This window comes from Cottoperca gobio, chromosome 18 (assembly GCF_900634415.1).
Source record: "Cottoperca gobio chromosome 18, fCotGob3.1, whole genome shotgun sequence".
Lineage (NCBI taxonomy): Eukaryota > Metazoa > Chordata > Actinopteri > Perciformes > Bovichtidae > Cottoperca > Cottoperca gobio.
In genome coordinates this window covers 2,318,736-2,339,476 of record NC_041372.1, presented here as the reverse complement: position 1 = coordinate 2,339,476, position 20,741 = coordinate 2,318,736, and the positions used below count along the sequence as shown (strand labels likewise).

Sequence of the window (20,741 nt, the reverse complement as noted above, 5' to 3'; positions counted from 1 at the left end):
GAACAACCTGACATTTCTTAAGAAAAATAAGTTCAATGTCAACAATATTATGCCTCAGTTTATCATTTACACATTACAACTTTCAGATCACAGTGTAGCTACTAAACATTTAGTCACAGCTGTCTGGAACTGAACAATATAGTATTTTACTTTATGATCAAAACAACTTGTCAAGATCTAGAAATTATTTTAAGTTTACATTCATTGCCACATCTGTGTAGTAATCCTGCCAGCTGAACTGACAGCACACATACAAACTAAAGTGGGAACTATTAAGGAGGAAGGTTCATTTATCCCCCGGCCTTGTAAATGTATAAATAAATAAATACATAAAAGTTGTGACAGTGCTTGAACAAAAGGGTTCCACTAAACCAAACTCTTTTGTACTGAAGCTGCTGACTGACATTATATTGCACAATGTTCAATGTCTTTAAATATTTACACATTAAGTATTCATTTGTACAGAACTATATTCTTCAGGGTGCACAGCATTTTACATAAAGTAGGCTTACTCCGTTTAGTTTGATCCTGAAACTGTAAAACCTGTGTGTATGTGTGTGTGTGTGTGTGTGTGTGTGTGTGTGTGTGTGTGCGTGTGTGTGTGTGTGTGTGTGTGTGTGTGTGTGTGCGTGTGTGTGTGTGTGTGCGTGTGTGTGTGCGTGTGCGTGTGTTCGTGTTCGTTTTTTTTATGTTCTGATGTTCTATCAATTTTGGTCTCTGTTTTGTTTAGTTTTTTTTTACAATAAATGTTAATTACATTACATCTTTTTTATTTTCAATGTATATTCTTTATATATTTAGTGCATTTATTCATGTAAACCAGTAGTCTGAGACATTGTTTACCGTTTAAAAGGGTGTTAGATCAAATTTGGTGATGATTAAGGGTTTTTGTGTTGATGTAAGAGCTGTTAAAACAGATTGGTCAAATTTGACCGGGAACACCAAAGTAAGGGGGGAGAAACGAACACAATAGGAGGGTTAATATACATAAGAGAAGAGAAGCCAGCTGAGATGCAGCTTTGAATAATCTCTGCCTCCCTCTAGTGGAGATAGTAAGTACTTACGTTCCCCCACAACTACAACGACTGGACAAATTCTTTGCACTAAAATGAAAATGTCAAACACTAAATACCCATATACATAGATTTTCATCTGAAAGAAAGAGTGGTTTGGGCGTTTAGTTACTCTCAATATACAATTATTTTAATAAAAAAGGTTCTACTCAAGAATGCAAATCATATTTTTGTTGAAATGGACAGGCTACATGATGTTTGATAGAAAGATGTGTTCTATCAAATCAAGACACCAGGTAATTCAAAATAAAGCATTCATCTGTTTCTCTATCTCTGTTATTCAATATTTCCATCAGTGCCTCCTGTATGTGTTAGGTATGGATAAATAAACCACATTTAAACTTGAGTATCCAAATAAATATGTTTTAGAAATATGTGTTTTATGTTTATCGCTCAAGGATAATTTCTCCCCTATCAATGCACCTAATATGTTAATATCCCTTATTTGTAATATTTGTATTTCATTTAAATGTCTGACTTATCTTTCTCCAAAATATGATCACAATATTTGTGCTCTTACTTTTATTCTGAAGGAAACCTTTAATTTACGTTTTGTTTGATAATTCTGCTCCAGTTTAGTTTAATTTCATAAAACTATGCAGTCCAGTGTTACATATTGAATAGTGATACATTATCATCAGAATTATTGCTCAAAACCCATTTTCTGCAACCATCATTTTATTTTCCACTACCGGAAGTCTACTTTTTTTCCACCCTCATTCCGCGCGACTTGACAGCAGAGCCAAAAAAAGTGACATCGTAGCCGGATCAACAAACGGGGGAGAGGCAGACAGGCAGCCTGTATCCTGGCGTGTTGTTTCATTATTCGGGATAATAATGCAGTCTTCCAAGAGGAGCGAAAGTGACTGGCAGGGGCTCGTGAGCGAGGTGAGTGCGTGAGGAAGAGCGTGAACAGCTGTGGCAGGGGCGGGATGATTTTACTGAAGCTCCCTTGTCCATATGGACCGAGCTTCGTTGTGTTAATACACCGAGGAGCTGTTTAACGTCACATAGAAACACCATCTTTTGCTAGACAGGCTGGCTAAAGATGGACGAAGAGGTAAACATGTTCTTCTGTCAGGCCGCCTGCCAGCACGAGCCTTTGGGTTGGGAAGCAGCCTCCAAACACGGCTGCACGCGCCTGATGTGACACCTGTGGGGCTGCATCTACTTGATAACATTGCTTGAATAAATGTATTCAAATCTATTAAGAATAGGATTCGACTCATTAAATAGATAAATAGATTTGTATGAACACGTAGGCACATTTTTATGGCTGCACAATGTGAGAACAATATGTGATGTGAGATAACATTGTTGAATAACGCGATAACGATATTAACTTACCTGCGATAAATAAACGGATATTAAAGTGAAGCCTTCTCAGTTTTCTGCTGCTTTCAATATACTGCTAAAATACAACATTGCTTGATGAATAAAAAGAAAGGAAAATATTTACAACTTTCTTTTATTGACAACTTGAGCATTGAACACAAAAGGCACCAATATTAATATATTTATTTTAAAATGCCGTTTTCAACTGATACTATCTTTCAACCAGAGAGAGACCAAAACAAAAAGTAGCAACACCACACTGTAAAAATACTGCATTGTACATGAGTAAAAGTATGTAATTATACAAAGTAAAAGAACTCAATGCAGACTGTTACACTATTATATATTGTATAATTAGATTTTTATTACTCGTGCTGTAAAAGCATGATTTTAATGATACGTATTTTTTACTTTTTTGAATCAGACTAATTATTTTCATTAAGGTTTAATCTGCTGATTACGTTTTTCCATTGATTGATTGTTTGATTTGTAAAAACTCTGAAAAAGTGACACCTCACAATGTTTGTTTCTTCCAACTAACAGTACAAACCTCACTATTATTATTATTATTATTATTATTATTATTATTATTATTATTATTATTATTATTTTTAAAACAATAAAATGATTAAAAGGAAAACCAGCAAATCTTAACATTTGAGAAGCTGGAACCCCAAAACTATTTTTGCATGAAAAATGACAAACAATTATCAAAAAACGTTGCGTTTATATTTAAACTTTGCATGTGTTTTTCTGTGCAAAAATCTTCATTTGTAAAGTAACTTGTAAATAAAGCTGCCAGTTAATTGTGGTGCGGTAAAAGTACAATATTCCTTTCTGAAATGTAGTCGATGTAGAAAATGGCTTGAAAAGTATCAAGTAAACTACATCAAAATTGTACTTAAGTGCAGTACTTGAGTAAATGTACTTAGTTACATTCCACCTCTGGTCCTGACAGAAAACAGTGATATCATCACCTTGAGTTTAAGAGAACTGTTATGAGCATGTTCACTATTCTTCAATGTTTTATAAACCATAGATAAGTATTAGTTGCAGCTTTAAATAAGAGATTAGCTACACACCACACTACAAGCTCGACTACACACACTGCACATTCAGCTCCGTGGCAGCAGCTGCTATTTAATTTGGTTATGAGCTGGTCTGACGGCTATCAAGGTTTGCTCTGCTGCGTCTGCTGCGTCTTATCTACACGTTAAACTCCAGTGTGTGTTTTTCCACCTGTAGGGAACTGGCTGGGGTTGGTATCATTTGCACAGTAGAGTGATTTCCGTCCCAGTTGGAAACTATAAAGCCAAGAAGCTGGATGATACAGTTGGTGATACGATATATGGAGGTTTCAAACTGTGGTCCTGGAATTAACACGTGAAGCTCGACAGTGTCAGAAATGAAGGAGGGTAAAGATTCCCAAATAAATCTCAGAATGCCCCAAACAAAAGCTGTGACCGAGGAGCAAGAATGGCCCCCAGGATTTTGGGAGTGACAGCGGGCGACTGACCCTAACCTCTGTAACAGCAGCAACAGAAAGTTTCCTGTTCCAGCAGCAGTAAATTCATCAAATGCATTGCCCCATATCGCTATTTTCCAAGCTACTGAAGCTGTCATACCCTAAATAAAAAGGTTTTGCGTGATTTTGCAAAAGTTTCTTGGGAGAGTGCAAAAACCTGGAGCAGCAATAGGATGCATTTTATTTACTTATGTTGACACACGGTCTGCATTTAAATCCGGCCTCATGCATCCCATAATACCGCCGCTCTCTGCTCTGTCCTTGTGTGTTTGTTGTAGTTCCTGGTGTGTAAACGGAAGCTGGAGAGTAAGAAAGAGGCTCTGCTCATTCTGTCCAAGGAGCTGGATACCTGCCAGCAGGAGAGAGACCAGTATCAGCTGATGGCCAACCAGCTGAGGGAGCGGCACCAGGGGCTGAAGAAGAAGTACAGGGAACTCATAGTGAGTGGACTGTGCACAGTATTGTCTTTACAAGTACTAATGAAGCTATCAGTCAAGTTACAACAGTTTAAATGTTATATTTGAGTGGATCCACATCACGGCCGGATACATGCAATGTTCTCACTCATGGAAAGGACCTTGGTGGAGGTCTGGGTCCAAGTTCTAGTTTAATGATGCAACTCTTTTCATATTTTAGGATGGTGACCCCTCTTTGCCACCAGAAAAACGCAATCAAGTAAGTTTTGGATGATTTTATAACAGACATTAAAGCTTAAAGTATTTTCCTTGAGTGTAAAGTTTAAACTCTTTTGGTTCGTTTAGTTCGGTGAAAATGATATGAGTTCACATCCAATATCTCCATGGACACACAACCTCATAATACCAAATAGATCACATGTTCACACTTCTTATGAGACGTACACACAGATAATTATGGGGAGGATAAATGTGTCCTGTAGGACTGGAATTGAAGTTGGCTGCTGAATTGAATTATTATTAATTAATTATTAATATAATTCAGTCATAGTACCAAAGAATAAGACATCAATATAAAAACTAAGTATGTGCCCCTCCATACACAATCAGTCATTTACACAAAGGTTTAAAATAAAACAAATAAGAAAATAATTAGAAAAATAATTGTAAATAGAAAAAATAACAAAATAAATACTATAACATAATATATTTAATTAATGAATATGATTCAAAACGACTTCATGAAAAAAAGGGAAAGGAAAGGAGAGACCCTGCCCGGAGGAAGCCCGGGGCCCCCGTCTGGAGCCAGGCCCAGAGGGAGGGCCCGACAGCGAGTGCCTGGTCATCGGGTTTGCCACGGAGCCCGGTCGGACACAGCCCGAAGAAGCTACGTGGTGCCTCCCATCCAGCTATCCTGTGGGCCCAACACTCATAGGAAAAACCGCTGGGGTCGGGTGCACTGTCCCACGGGTGGCAGTGATGGTCAGGGACCTCGACGGACCAGACCCGGGCAGCAGAGGCTGGCTCTGTCGACGTGGAACGTCACCTCTCTGTGGGGGAAGGAGCCGGAACTAGTGCGGGAGGTGGAGCGCTACCAGTTGGATCTGGTGGGGCTTACATCTACGCACAGTCTTGGCTCTGGACCCGTACTCCTGGATAGGGGTTGGACTCTATTCTTCTCCGGAGTTGCCCAAGGTGTGAGGCGTCGGGCGGGGGTGGGGATACTCACAAGTCCCCGGCTGAGCGCCGCTACGTTGGGGTTATGGGGGGGGGGAAACTGTGACTGTTGTTTGTGCCTATGCCCCAAACCGCAGTTCGGAGTATTCGGCCTTCTTGGAGACCCTGAATGGAGCCCTGCAGGGGGCTCCAGTAGGGGACTCCGTAGTCTTGCTGGGAGACTTCAACGCCCACGTGGGAAACGATGGAGACACCTGGAGAGGCGTGATTGGGAGGAAGGGCCTCCCTGATCTAAACCCGAACGGTCGTTTGTTGTTGGACTTCTGTGCTAGCCATGGAATGGCCATAACAAACACCATGTTCGAACATAAAGATGCTCATAAGTGCACATGGTACCAGAGCACCCTAGGCCAAAGGTCAATGATCGATTTTGTAATCGTATCATCTGATCTGAGGCCGCATGTTTTGGACACGGAGTTGTCAACTGATCACCATCTGGTGGTGAGTTGGATCAAGGGGTGGGGGAAGACTCTGGACAGACCTGGTAAACCCAAACGGGTAGTGCGGGTGAACTGGGAAAGTCTGGAGGAAGCCCCTGTCCTGGGGATCTTCAACTCACACCTCCGGCGGAGCTTTTCAGACATCCGGCTTTGGGTGTTGAGGGGCTGTCTTGGTTGACACACCTCGTCAACATTGCGTGGAAGTCTGGGACAGTGCCTAGGGGGTGGCAGACCGGGGTGGTGGTTCCCCTATTTAAAAAGGGTGACCATAGAGTGTGTGCTGGAGAGTAGTGGAAGGAGGGTTCGGCCTGTAGTCGAACCTCTGATTGAAGAGGAACAATGCGGATTCCGTCCTGGTCGTGGAACAACGGACCAACTCTTCACTCTCGCAAGGATCCTGGAGGGGGCCTGGGAGTACACCCATCCGGTCTACATGTGTTTTGTGGATCTGGAGAAGGCGTATGACCGGGTCCCCCGGGTGATACTGTGGGAGGTGCTGCGGGAGTATGGGGTGAGGGGGTCACTTCTGAGGGCCATCCAATCCCTGTACGCCCAAAGCGAGAGTTGTGTCTGGATACTCGGCAGTAAGTCGGACTCGTTCCCAGTGAATGTTGGCCTCCGCCAGGGCTGCGCTTTATCACCAATCCTGTTCGTGATTTTCATGGATAGGATATCAAGGCGCAGTCGTGGAGGAGAGGGGTTGCAGTTCGGTGGCCTGAGGATCTCATCGCTGCTCTTTGCAGATGATGTGGTCCTTATGGCATCATTGGTCTGTGACCTTCAACAGTCACTTGATCGGTTCGCAGCTGAGTGTGAAGCGGTTGGGATGAGGATCAGCACCTCAAAATCTTAGGCCATGGCTCTCAGCAGGAAACCGGTGGATTGCCTACTCCGGGTAGGGAATGAGCCCTTACCCTAAGTGAAGGAGTTCAAGTACCTCGGGGTCTTGTTCGTGAGTGAGGGGACGATGGAGCGAGACATTGGCCAGAAAATCGGAGCAGCGGGGGCGGTACTGAAGTCGCTTTACCGCACCGTTGTAACGAAAAGAGAGCTGAGCCAGAATGCAAACCTCTCAATCTACTGGTCGATCTTTGTTCCTACCCTCACCTATGGTCATGAAGGCTGGGTCATGACCGAAAGAACGAGATCACGGGTACAAGCGGCCGAAATGGGTTTTCTCAGACGGGTGGCTGGCGTCTCCCTTAGAGATAGGGTGAGAAGCTCAGCCATCCGTGAGAGACTCGGAGTGGAGCCGCTGCTCCTTTACGTTGAAAGGAGCCAGTTGAGGTGGTTCGGGCATCTAGTAAGGATGCCACCTGGGCGCCTCCCTAGGGAGGTGTTCCAGGCACGTCCAGCTGGGAGGAGACCCCGGGGAAGACCCAGGACTCGGTGGAGAGATTATATCTCGTCACTGGCCTGGGAACGCCTCAGGATCCCCCAGTCGGAGCTGGAGGATGTGGCCCGGAGAAGGGAAGATTGGGGTTCCTTACTGGAGCTGTTGCCCCCGCGACCCGACCCTGGATAAGGGGGAGACGATGGATGGATGGATGGATGAATATACAATAAATTAAGAGATTCTTGTAAATTGGTTGTAGAAAATAGTTATTGTCAAATTAATATTTGAAATAAATAAATATTTTACCTATAGTTGAGACTATGGTGATCATTTAATGTTCTATTTTCTTTTAGCTCATATCTGCCCATACATCTCATAGAATACTGTATTTTTGTTAAGACTTCAAATGTCAGCGTCACACATTTCCACTGACTTTACTTTTTGGCTCTGATTTTGCTGATATCAAATGAGAAATCCACCATATCCAAGACATAGTTGTGTTGTGTTTTTGCTCAACATAATCATTAATCTTTGTCGTCCTTGCAGTCGTTTGATCCTCAAAATCAATTTAGTCCGATGTGTGATGTGTTTGATGATGCACGATCCATTCAAGAGCTGTTCACAGGTGTTTCTGCATGTTCACTATCTTTTCCTCTGTGTGTGTGTGTGTTTGCCCGAGTTGAATGTGTTTTATTTCTCCGTGCTGGATCCAGTGTCACCAGCTGTTTTCACCGTCCACTCTTCTCCTCCGCCCTCTCCTCAGGTGAACCTGGCTCAGCTGTTGAGAGACTCGAGGGAACGAGCAAAACAGCTCGCTGAGGAGGTGAAGGAGCTGACTCAGAGACTTACGGAGGCCCAGGGGGATAACAAGGTGAGGTTACCAGCACCTGACCCCTCACACGATCCCGTGAGAGACGCAGTGAATTTCACACGTTTCTTTTTCCTCCAGCTCCTGAGGATGACCATCACTCGACAGAGGCTGGGGGATGAGGAGGTGGGGGCACGCCATTTCCCCCCCCATGAACGTGAGGATCTAGTTCACCAGCTAGAGAGAGCAGGGCTGCAGGTTGATGAATGTCCTTTCTTTCCTCGAAAAATCACCATACAAAAACCAAGAAAAGCATGAGACATTCCTCAGCAATACATTCTAAACAATACTTTCCCCTCCTTTAAACCTCAGCGAACTCTACCTCAGTAAGCACAGCTTTGAAATATCTGTTGCCTTGTTGCCTTTCTCTAGATGGAGGAGATGGAGCACAACATGAAGGCTGTGACAGACGAGCTGCAGGACGTGAAGGCGGAGCGCAGCGTGTTCAGGGAGAAGACCTACAGACTCAACGTGGAGCTCAACCACGTCCTGGGCAACCGTGAGGCCCGGATCATTGATGTTGATGCCCTCTGCATGGAGAACAAGTGAGTGGGACAAAATAAGCAGATAATGCTTAGAGAAGTCATATCTCCCTCTTCACACCTCTATGTTTTTAATAAAGGGATAAAGAACATGTGAACAGTCCAAAGACACATAAGCAATGTCTTAAGTACCATTTGTGTAGCAATCTGCTCCTGAACCAGGAACACTGAAGGAATCCCAACACGAGAAGATTTAAAAACGTTTTTTCAAGTTTCAAACTCAGAACATCGATGATCGCCTGAACTCCAATTTAACATATCAGTGTCTATAATGTTTTGCGTGCGTCTTGTGACATGACTTTGATGCTTCGACTCTTCCGATCTTGTTGCCGATTCAGGTATTTGCATGAGCGGTTCAGCCAAGTGCAAGAGGAGGTGAACCTGCTGAAATCCAACATCATGAAGTACAAGGTTCACACGGGGAGGCCTCTCTTTATGAACTCTGAGCAATTCATTTGACATCATGAACATTTGTATTCTTATGCACCAAAAGTCAAACTTACAATGTTTCAATCTTTACGCAGACGGCTCTTGAGAGGAGGAAAAACTCGAGCACGTTTGGGAAAGCACACAGCAGTCCGCTCACTGGAGTCCTCTCCGCCAAACAAGGTGAACGCAGCAACTGTTCAGACACCGGAGCAGCTGTGTGTCACATCCTATGTTTATAATATAAACATAATTTAACGCACTTCTGTCTGCTTTTAACTCTGTGTAATTATAGTTAGAAGCACTTCGCATGTAATGATAATGACTTATGATGTCAAGTATCATAATATTTCATAATCCAAAGTATTAATGCGTGATTATAATTATACAGAGCTATAAGCAGATTATAATGCATTCTTAGTATGTTTATATTGCATCATAGAGAGTGCTACCCAGATTTATTTCTTCAGTATAACAAATCAGTTTCTTCTAAAAAGCGTTGTTTCTCGCCGTGTCTCATTGCATTATTTAATATCTCTTTTTCTGCCGATGCACCCGGACACCAGCTGGGTTACTAATTGTATTCCGAGTAGTAAAGAGCACCACTGGCAAGGAAATGAGCCTGCCAAGATGACTGACAGTTGCTGGCAGAAGCAGCACAGTGGGCTCCGGAGTTTAAGTTATGAGTGTCACTGGAAGACAGCTGTTTGTAACTCTGCATCTCTGTCTTGCTCTTGTCAGTCTGTTTTCACAATCTCGTGTTAAATCACCTTCTATTTTATATATTGTGTAAGTTTATGGGTCCTTATTGGCTGGTTGTAGCACACATTGATGCTTTCTCCTTCTATTTGTTTCCTTTCTCTCCTTTTTCAAGTCCAGGAGATGCTGCTGGAAGAGCAGGGCTGCAGCCTGCCGGCCACGCCTCAGTCCATCTCTGACCTCAAGTCCCTGGCCACGGCTCTGCTGGAGACCATCCATGAGAAGAACCTGGTCATCCAGCACCAGAGGCACACCAACAGGTAATGCATTATAATGATGTCGGAGGAACCCTCAGCTGCTGTTAATTATTCTCTTAAACGCGTGTCCACGCAGGTGTCATGTTTCCATCAGCCGGTAAATACCAGGACTACTGCAGAGTCATTTGTCCCGGGAACGAATGCCAATTGTAACCTGAAGACAAAATGTAACTAGCTTTATAATGTTTGCATATGTGTTCTGAGAATCCTCCTCCACCTCCAAGGCAAACACCAAACTGTGACACGCAAATACACACAAACACTTGTTCATCCGTCCCGAGTAACCTGACACGTCGTACTTGGTCTGCAGGATCCTTGGAAACAGAGTAGCAGATTTGGAAAGGAAGCTGAAGACGTTGGAGGTTTCAGGGCTGTGGAGTCTTCCAGGTGGGTCTCAAGACCGAGAGTTAAAGCTTCCACACTAAAGACATTTAAACTGTAAAGCACTCTGCTTATTACAGTCCTATGACAACCCTCCATGTTTTAATCCCACATCAAACACAAGGCAGTTATTAAACAAACAAGTAATATATATTAGTGTATACACACACACACACACACACACACACACACACACACACACACCAACCAACAACCAACTGGTGATGCATTCAAATAAATTATCTTTAATTAAACCGCATTTAAATAGCAAAGTAATTTGTGATGCATATACATTATTTTGGTTTGTGTGTAAAACAATTATCAATCATAAGTTGACAATTACATACAAATGTTATATTGGAGTAATCCATCAAGGAAACAGTGATTTGTATGGCTATGGAAATAGAGCAAAGTGTGTAAAATACAGCTGCCTTTAGTAGTTAAATGTCTGTAACTGATCAGGAACTTTCCTGTAGCTCACTGAGAGTAAAGGCATCTGTTCTGCCGCACCATCAGCAAACATGACCATGTGACTGTGGGCGTGTTTACATAAAGTCCATGTGAAGTTCAAAATCAACCAGGTAACTTGTGATACACTTCTCTGTCCCTTAATGTTAGGAAAATGGTTTTCCTGAAGTTAATCCCCTCATACATTGCTCTTTATCATTTATGTTTTTATAATAAAACAACATTGTCTCTAATTGTTTTAGCAAACAAACTGGCTTAAAGGTACAGATAAAACAAAATTAAGAATTCATATTTCTCCTCACACCTGTTGAGCTGTTTATTAATCTAGATTGTTTTGTTGTGTTGGAGATATCAGCTGTGGAGATGTCCGCCTTCTCTCTGATATAATCTACATATTACTTTTGGAAAACTCAACAGCAATGTCTGGTTCCAGAAATCATAACGTGGTTACTGAAGATAATCCACAGCCCTGGTTGTGAGCAGATTCATGTAGGAGGAAGCGTGCATCTACTCGTGCTCGTGAGATGTAAACATTAATGGCCGCCTCCTCGGCTGAGCTGTGACATTACCTAGCTCAGGTAGCTGAGGAGATGCACGCTTCCTGCTGCGCTGCAATAGAACGGTTCATGATATCAGATATTATCTGGAGAGAAGGCAGACATCTGTACAGCTGATATCTCAAACACTGTAACTCAACAAAACTATCTAGATTAATACAATCTAAGAGAAAAATATGTACTTTTGATTTTGGGGTGGAATGTCCCTTTTAACTGATTTCCCTTCGTTTCTGTCTTTTTTTTAAAAATCTAAATACATTCATGAGGTTTTCTGTTCATAACAGTGTGTTTCTCTCTTTTGGCTGCGTCTCAGGCTTGACCTACCGCGTATCTGTGGGAATTGGGAGTATGTATTCCTTCTGCCCCACTTAGCCCATCCATGCCCTCCACTATGTCATGCCAGGACAAATCTGGGCAGACGCCCAGAAAGCGTGTCACCTCATGCCCACCGTTTACAATGTGTTGACTCCATTGACCACCCGCTCATGTGCCTGTTCATGATACCATTGACTGCAGGCTGCATGAATATCACACAGTGTCTTCAAAACTCAGGGAAAGAGTGATTAGTGTTTAATGTTGGGTCTGGGCGTGTGTTAGGGGCTAGAGAGACCTTCAGCACGCTACTGTTGTCTGGGGTTTTTTTTTCAAATGTGCTCAGATTCTCACTGGAACCAATTTGAATCATAAATCATGTGAGACCAGGACCGAAGGCTGTCGTATCGTAGAGTGACATACGATGCAGCGAAACGAGAATTAGAATCGATTAACACCGAAAACAGAGTGAAAATAAAATCTGCTCTTAAAGCTGCCAATATCGTTTTTTTGTAAATTGTTGTCATTGTGTGAGAGGTTGGAGTAAAGCGTCTTTGCACCTGTAAGTTACATTAGTGTGTGCGAGTAAACCCAGGCTTATCAATTACATATTTTGACATATTTTGACGGCTGCCAGCTGTTCCCTTTAAACAAACCTCAGAGCAGCAAAAACAAACAGAAATGTAACAATCTACCAAAATGTAAACTGTATGAAAAATTAGCATCCCAAACTACATTGGCAGTAAACTCGGGTGTCAAGACAGCCCGGCTAGAAAACAGTTCCCCTGCTTCCCCACCGGAGGGAGATGTTGTGCCGTGCATGCGGCAGACTGAGCGGTGGAAGGGCTGCGGCTGGATGGAGGTGCCCTGTCATGAGACCGTCATTCTCACCGCCATAAAACTGACAAGCATCCATTACTGAAAATGATTGCCCACATTACAAACACATTTAGGGGAATGTGCCGTTATTAGGGAATTTGTAGGCGAGGGCCCAGAGTGCCTGACGACCACACTGTCCACCACAGTTAGGGAGACAGAAATATAGAGAGAGATGCGAGTGTCTGTGGCCTTGATGTGATATGAAGTTGAGCTGATGGATATTAAAGGCAAACAGGTTAGTGCGGAGGGCCTTGGCTGCCTGTCTGAGGCCCGGGGAACACGAGAGGTGGCCACGCTGTCTCCGGATGAGAGAGAGACCAAACAATAACAATGACATCCATGCAGTGAGTCAGAGGAAGTTGTGATTGATAGATCCTCACCAGTCCTCCAGTCCAGTCTGACTGGTGAATGAGCTGAAATGTAGCACAGCACCCACAGAGCTCAGTCCAGCGACAGACTTCTTCCAGTTAAGAAGGAGACAGCACTGCCTCTCAGAGAAGGCTTTAACTGTTGACAGACATCTCTGTTTCAGAGCATATGATATGTTGGAGCATCATATAATGTCAATAAGGTCAATAGAGGAAAGTTCGACACATAAATATATTCACTACATTCACAAACTATCAATATCATCTGCCCCGTATTACAATAGATATTTGAACAGATTGCTAATAATCATTCCATTTATGAAATGGAAAGCGATTATTACATTTTAATTTCATTTCAATTGTGACTTCTGTGATTCATCGAAGGACAACTTTTCTAATTCCTCCTGAAGGTGCGTTAATGTTTCTGTCCGTCCAACAGCTGTTGAGACGATGATTAAAACCCTTCTCTGTAAAAGAAGAAACTTTTTAGAAGACCCTCAGCTGGTAGAAGCCCCCCCCCCCACATCACTCACTGTTGCCACGTCAGTGTCTGCGCTGAGCGTCCATAACAATATGGTCTCCGTTCACCATTCATGATTCTCACGCATCGTGTCATCCATTTTCTCATTCTTCTGTTTGTTTTCGTGCCTCACACTTGAATGGTCAGAGAAACAGGCCTATTCACAGCTTCCGTGAAGGCAAAGGCTGATTACAGGCTCGTGTGTGTGTGTGTGGATACAGTTGTGTGTGTGTGTGTGTGTTTGTGATGTCTGGTTTATAGTGCTCCTATGAGTAGCATATGGTGTCAGCCTCAGAGGCGTGCAGCCATCACTAATGAAGACAGATGACAGGGAACTGAAGCCACTGCAATGCATACGTGCGTGTATGTTTTGTACACACGGCATCGTGCATGTGCTCCATCCAGTCCTGACATGCCCACTCTCCATACCACTTACCTTTTCTTTCTGTTGTTGTGTTTGAGTGTAAAGAGTAACGGGGAGTGTTCGATGGTCTTACAGGGACGCGAGACAACATCGCACTGAATGAAAATCTTCAACCGGAGCTTCATCCGACCCGTGCCACAGCTCAGCCACACATGCAGCCTCCCAAAGGTGAGTGTGTACCTGTCTCCTCACGCCATCGATAACAGAAGCCGCAGCTAATGGCATACACTCTGTAATTAGCCACCGTGTGCTAAACACTCCTTGCTGTCTTCCATGTTTAACCCAAGTCCTTTCCCTTCCCGCCTCCACTCCTCTCTGCTTCTCATTGGTGCAAGCTGCCCAAATGCCATGGCATTTTGGAAATGTGAAGCAAATTCTCGCCCGCTGACATTCAGAAACTTCTGCCGTGTTCTCTTTGAAAGGGGATGGGGGACGGGGGGGCCATAAATATGGATGCCAGTTCAAGTAATGTTGCTTTCTTCCTGCGTGTTTTTGTGTGTGTGTGTGTGTGTGTGTGTGTGTGTGTGTGTGTGTGTGTGTGTGTGTGGGGGGGGGGGGGGGAGAAGGTGGCCGGGACTCTATGTGCAGTCTTTAACCTTTTTGCCTGCACATCCACAAATATGGGTCAGTAATCCCCAAAGTGAGAGCATATTTTGGCGAAGAAGCAGAACTAAGCTGTTGCCCAGATGCGGGGCGTCACACTTGTCTTGCGTCCCCTTGTCTGGGCACTGCTGCTATATTTAGCCTGTTGCCATGGAAGCACTTCAGTCACATAAGTAATTGAAATAACTTTCTACGTTGACACAGTCGTCCAAAAGAGAAAACAAGAAATGTTTTCATGCCTCTGCGCCGACAGCCGAGGCCGCAGGCGTAATGTTTCCTGGTTGTCCGTCCGTACGTCTGTCCCCTTCTCGTGAACGCAACATCTCAGGGACGCCTGGAGGGAGTCTCTTCAAATTTGGCACACATTTCCACTTGGACTCAAGGATGAACATATTAGATTTTGGTGGACAAAGGTCAAGTCACAAAACATGTTTTTGGCCATAACTCAAGAATTCACTCTAATTATGACAATTTCACACAAATGTTTAAAAGGATGAAGTGATGACATTTTGCACAGACATGGATTTAAACTGCAACTTGACTGTTTGGTGGAAGCGTCCAACCGACGCAGTATTTTATACAAGAAAGATATAATGGAAATAAGAGGATTGACATTCGGACATTACAGACCTTTGTCTATCAGCATCTGTATGTTGTGTCTATAATGTGTATGATGTCAGTCAGTACAGGAGGAATTAAAATGACCGGTTGTCTGATCTTCTCTCTCACAGTTGCGTCACATGACCTCGGCACAGATGGCGTCAGCGGGGAAGATGCACCTGCACTGCTCGAGAACCTGGAGCCTCTCCTGGGGGTGGAGACGAATGGGATTGACAGCAGAGGAGGAGAAATCTTGATGGAAGATGGAGCCGCCTTCGACCTGGAGGAGGGGCGGAGTCCAGTGGAAGAGGCGGGGCATGAGGTGGAGGGAGTTGAGGATGAAGAGCTGGGTTCCACGGTGGAGGAAGGAGAGGAGGCGGCTCTGGCGCTGGGTGTCGCCTCCACTGATTCAGACCTCGCATGGCTTCCAATGCAACAAGCCTCTATGGATCATTCAGAGGTGGGTCATCATCAGCTCCGGCAATCCCAGGACGACGCGTCCAATGAACACATAGAAGCCTCAGTTCCAGAGAGCCAGTCTACAGGGGAGTGGGACATTGTGGATCTGCGCAGTGACGCCTGTCACAGGGACAACATGGCATGATCTGACCTCAAAGACTTCAATCCTCGTCTTTCTCATTGATAACTGACTCTTGGCTAAGCCCCTCCCCCCTCGACTACTGTTGCTAGGCCTGTCATAATTAAAGGTGTTTTTAAGTATTCCTGGAATAATAGTTCTGAAATATCAGAGCGATGTAGACAGAAATCAGTACAATATGCATTTGAGAGCTAAATACACAATATCATTTGTGAATAAGAGGTTCGTAAATTATATAATATAAAACTAAATTATCCCACTTTTCCATTAGTTTAAAAACACGGTTCCTGCGGATACTTAGTCTTAAAAAGCATTGAATTCACTTATCTAAAAATAAGACCTTGATTTGTATTAAATTGTCTTAAATCTTTCTAAAGACGTAAAAATGCTGAGTCATGGAAGTAGGATTTAATGAATTGTATTTTTTTCAGATATTGCTATTTAAAATCTCTTTCTATTATCATTTTTGTTAAGAGTTTACACAACTTTTGTTTGTTGTTTGCAGATAAAATGTTTTATTTTACAGAAAACATTTAGACAAAATTGTCCCTCATCCTGAGTAATTCATTTTTTTCTTTAATTTTAGTTTAAAGTTTGTCTTAAATTTAATTCCAAGTGGCGTTAAAAACGTTTTAACAAATCTTTCCTTTCTCTTGCCTTAAGCTGCAGAAACACTGAAAGGACGTCGCTCGCACATATAGGCTCGACCCATACACTGGATTTAATAAATGAATAACCATTAATATGAAACTGTCTTTGTTTACTAACGTGTTAATGTTATCGGAGTCTTATCTTGGAGCAAACAAAGGAGTTGATCTTCGATGCATTCAGCTGTAGTGTTGTCTTCCTCTCAGGATTAATCTAAACTTTGAGGAAATCCCCGCTGTCGGACTTGCAGGGTCCATCAGGCCAGTTACGGTTGCTAACGTATGATTGGACAGAGGCTGTATTTGGGAGGGGCTTAGAAAAGGTTAAATTACATTAATCATCCCCAGGTGCATCCACACAACATGGCCAGCGCTCATTAGCTCCCTGTTCCACCAAGCAGCTCTGTTCGTCAATAAAACGAAGAGAAAACACTTTTTCAGCCTCCGCCGACGGAGCCGGAGGTGCACTTCGTATCCAGACAGGAACAGACAATCTTAAAATCAATGGAGTTGCCAACTTTATGCCCTGCAGGAAGAATTTAGCTAGGAAAATAACAAACATGGCAGCCTCCACTCTCCTGTGCGCCACACTCCCTTCTCTCTTTCCCCCTGCGATTAGATAATCCCAATTGTTTGCTTTCTTCTTCTTCCTAAGGGATGCCAGCAAACTGAGCACTGCGTTTTCTTCTCACCAAAACGTGTAATGGATGTGTTTTGTACATATATGTGAATGAATAATATTAATAATATAAATTCTATTGATGTCTATTCATCTGTATGGATGGATCTTACTAATCAGTGAGTTTTTAATGTTTCCTTATTTATAATCATGTTGATATTTGGATGGAACTACACGTGCCTTATATGTGGAAATATTTACTGATATTTATTAATATAAATGCATAAACCTGCAAAATGACTTGATCTTTTCTGACTTGATGCATACACACGACAAATATATATTTGTATCACAAGCAGGAGTTTCATCAGATCTAAACTTCCACTCTGACACAGACGCTGACTTTGTGAACTTGGTGTAATATTTGTTTGAGCTTTCACACACTGATGACGTTTGTTTGATAGTAATGTTCTGAACCAGAAAATGAGCCCATATCTGCAGAAAATCTCTGACTAATTTCTAAATGTTCACAAGGTTGGACTCATTAATTCTAAATGCAGCAGTCTCAGTCTTTTGATTGTTTTACAGATTAGTGCGGCTCAGCTTCCTTCTCTCCTCTCCAGCCTGGGCAGACAAATGTTTCCGGCAACACAAACACAGTCAAAAATCCTAGAAATATTTCATTTCCGTTTGTAATTGAATTAACATATCTATTTTTAGGAATATTTTTATGTGCATGTTTGTATATTTTTGATTATTTACCCATTTGTTTTGAGGACGCGTGCACAGAAAGCCGTATGATTGTATAACTTAACAAACAATAGTTTCCAGCGCTGTAGAATGGAAGCACTGACACGCCCGTTTTGTCTTGCAGCCAAAGTCCAGAGCCCAGTGTGTGCAGAGAATGAGCGGCGAGGCCGACTCTTCCTGCGTGCAGGTGACAGCTGGCCTCTCCAGGCAAACACAGTGTCAAAGCCAGAATCCCCGAACTGCTTATTCTGCAGAAGGCCACTTGCTATTTTTAATCTCTGACACAAAATAGAGGTGAGGAGAGAGAGAGAGAAAGAATTTGAGCTTTGGATCCACGGTGTGCACCCAGTGTCGGCCCTGTGCCAGGCAGCTGATTTGGCACACTGCTGCTCGCCTTTTTTTTTTCCCAAGGAGTTTGTTAAGTTTATAAACCAGATGGAGTCTGAAATAATGAAATTGCAAGATGATACCAGCTTGCATTGGGATCCTCATAAAGTCGTTGACCAATCTTTTTATTTTGGCATTGAGCTTTGCATATCTGTTTGATAAAAACTGATATAATAATTATCTTCAGAACATTTTGGTAATGAATGTACAGATGCATTGAGAGGCAAGTGGGGGAAATTATCTTTCGAAATGTTTTCCACGATAATCTTTCTAATTTGTTTTTTTTGTTTTTTTAAAGATAATTAACAAACGTAAGCATAACTTGCTAACACACACTATATGAACTGTGTGTTGAGAGTGCATAGAGAAATGAAAATTGGTACTTTAGTATTTAGAAGGTGTGGTCGTGGTGCTTCAGCCTCTTCTGGACACAGTTAGTATTACAACAACAAACATCGTGTTTCACCTGATATTAAAAGGGACAGTGTGTAAAATTTGGTGGCAACAAAATGCAGACAGCCGCTGGTAGAACAACGGTGGCCTTCAGGTGAAAACATGAAAGGCCCTCTCCAGTGTTTGGTTTGTCCACTCTGGGCTACTGTAGAAACATGGCGGTGCAACATGACATGCTCCCTATGTAGACATGTAGGGCTCATTCTAAGGTCACGAAAACACAACGACTCTTAGTTTCAGTTGATTATACACCGGTGGAAACATAGTTGTGAATATTATATTCCATTTCTGCTTATAGATCCCCCTAAATATTCTACACACCAGCCCTTTAAGTCATAAACACAGAGAAGATCATTTAGATCAGACGTAGTTCAACACATTTCTTTTCCTCTCTTCCCTTTCAGGGTTTCCTCCACCAGAGGGCAAGTACAAAATGCGCATTGTGAATTGCTTTGATGGGCTCCGTGCGGCTCAGATCACTCAGGTGTGTGTTCGCCTCTCTGTATTTGTGCTTCAAAGAGCCATCGCGGGAGAAGTCATTTGCGTGCCTGTCCTGTGATTTGTGTAGCTTTGTACCTGTGCTGCTTCCCTTTCAAGGCTAAGGTGTTGAGATGGGTTGTCAGCATAAAACCACTAATCTTATCACAGTATCAACTTGCTTTGTTCTGATCCCGAGCCCCCCAGTTATTTTACCCTGGAGCCTGCAGAGTGGGAGAGACGAGCCGGGTCACAGCGAAGCTCACCGGCTCTAATAAGTGTGACCACCAGGGAGGGTTTGACACCCCATCATCTCTGGGTCCTCCAAAGGTTTGAGGGATGAGGGTGGACAGGGGCATGTGGAGCCAGCAGTTTCCAGGCCGACCCCTCAGCAGGGTTAATTACTATACCAACCAGATGCCCCTTCCACTGATGGTCAGTAGCCTTATGATCCATGCTTCATTCGCTCACCTTGCTTTTTTACACTTACCTGAGTTTTATCATGCGGCGCCTCTGAGACAGTGGAGTTCGCAGAGCCCTGCAGGTTTGCTCCCTGGATGCTGCGATGTGAGGAGTGTAACTTGCGGCTCCGCTGCTGACAAGGCTGTGATTATCTGAGCTAATAGACCAAAGAGACAAAAAGCAGGCACAATATGTCAGTCATCTGTTTCCTGCTTGTTTCATGTGGAGTTAATAATTCTAATGTATCATAGATAAGCTATGCGTAACTGCCTCATTTGCTCGGTTTGCACTTTCATATGGATTCAGATCTGTGCAATTACTGTGTGCATGTTCTCATCAGCTGTCCAATATGAACATGGTTATGTGTTATGAGTTTGTCCTCCCACACAGGCTCAGAATCCCATGAATTTCTTCAAGGGGACAAATAAAGTGTGACGTTTAGAAACTGAGGTGTTGAAACAACAATTTGCCAGTTTACTCTTCCTGGAGTCTGTGCTGGTTGCCTGCCCAGCCTCACGGAGACGACACGACTCAGGACAGATCCTCAGTCTCTGCAAGACAGCAAATAAGAATATTCCCCAAAACTAATCCTGTAAAGCAACATCAAACTGGCATGTGGTTGAATAGTTATTCATATTACAGAGAGATTGTAAATACCTGCCATCAGCCCTCGTGTTAATATAGTTTCCTTCATCACAGAACACTCTTTGTTCCCTGTGACTGAGCCCGGTAGTTTTTCTGGAGGCAAAACTGAAACTGACTGCAACAACAACAACATCAACAACAACATCAACATGGCTCCGAAGGTCCTGCTGGCAAGAAAGGCCGGTAAAGTCGCAGCATGTTGGAGGAGCGTCAGCTTGTGGACGGCCGATAAGCAGAAAGGCCACGCCGGGGGTCAGCACGTAGCCATGGCATACAGTCAGATCTCTATTAAGATAGGAGATGGTGGGCCAGTGTGATAAGAGCTGACAGAGCCGATGTGATATCAGTGATGATGTGTGATCAGCTGCAGAAGCTACT

At 43.2% G+C, this 20,741-nt stretch overlaps 1 protein-coding gene across 2 annotated transcripts; it reads left to right on the top strand.

Moving 5' to 3' along the window:
- The first annotated feature begins 1,806 nt into the window (after positions 1-1,806).
- ccdc149a (coiled-coil domain containing 149a) lies at positions 1,807-17,477 on the top strand. Of its 2 annotated transcripts, XM_029455426.1 has the most exons (13): positions 1,807-1,961; positions 4,212-4,373; positions 4,570-4,608; positions 8,125-8,232; positions 8,311-8,427; positions 8,602-8,774; positions 9,110-9,182; positions 9,296-9,380; positions 10,072-10,216; positions 10,524-10,600; positions 11,933-11,965; positions 14,198-14,290; positions 15,457-17,477. In XM_029455426.1, exons 1-13 carry the CDS (start codon positions 1,911-1,913, stop codon positions 15,927-15,929), a joined length of 1,629 nt encoding a protein of 542 aa, XP_029311286.1. In that variant the 5' UTR covers positions 1,807-1,910; the 3' UTR covers positions 15,930-17,477. The 2 variants fall into 2 exon arrangements, with proteins under 2 accessions (XP_029311286.1, XP_029311287.1); XM_029455427.1 differs by lacking the exon at positions 11,933-11,965.
- Positions 17,478-20,741: the final 3,264 nt, after the last annotated feature.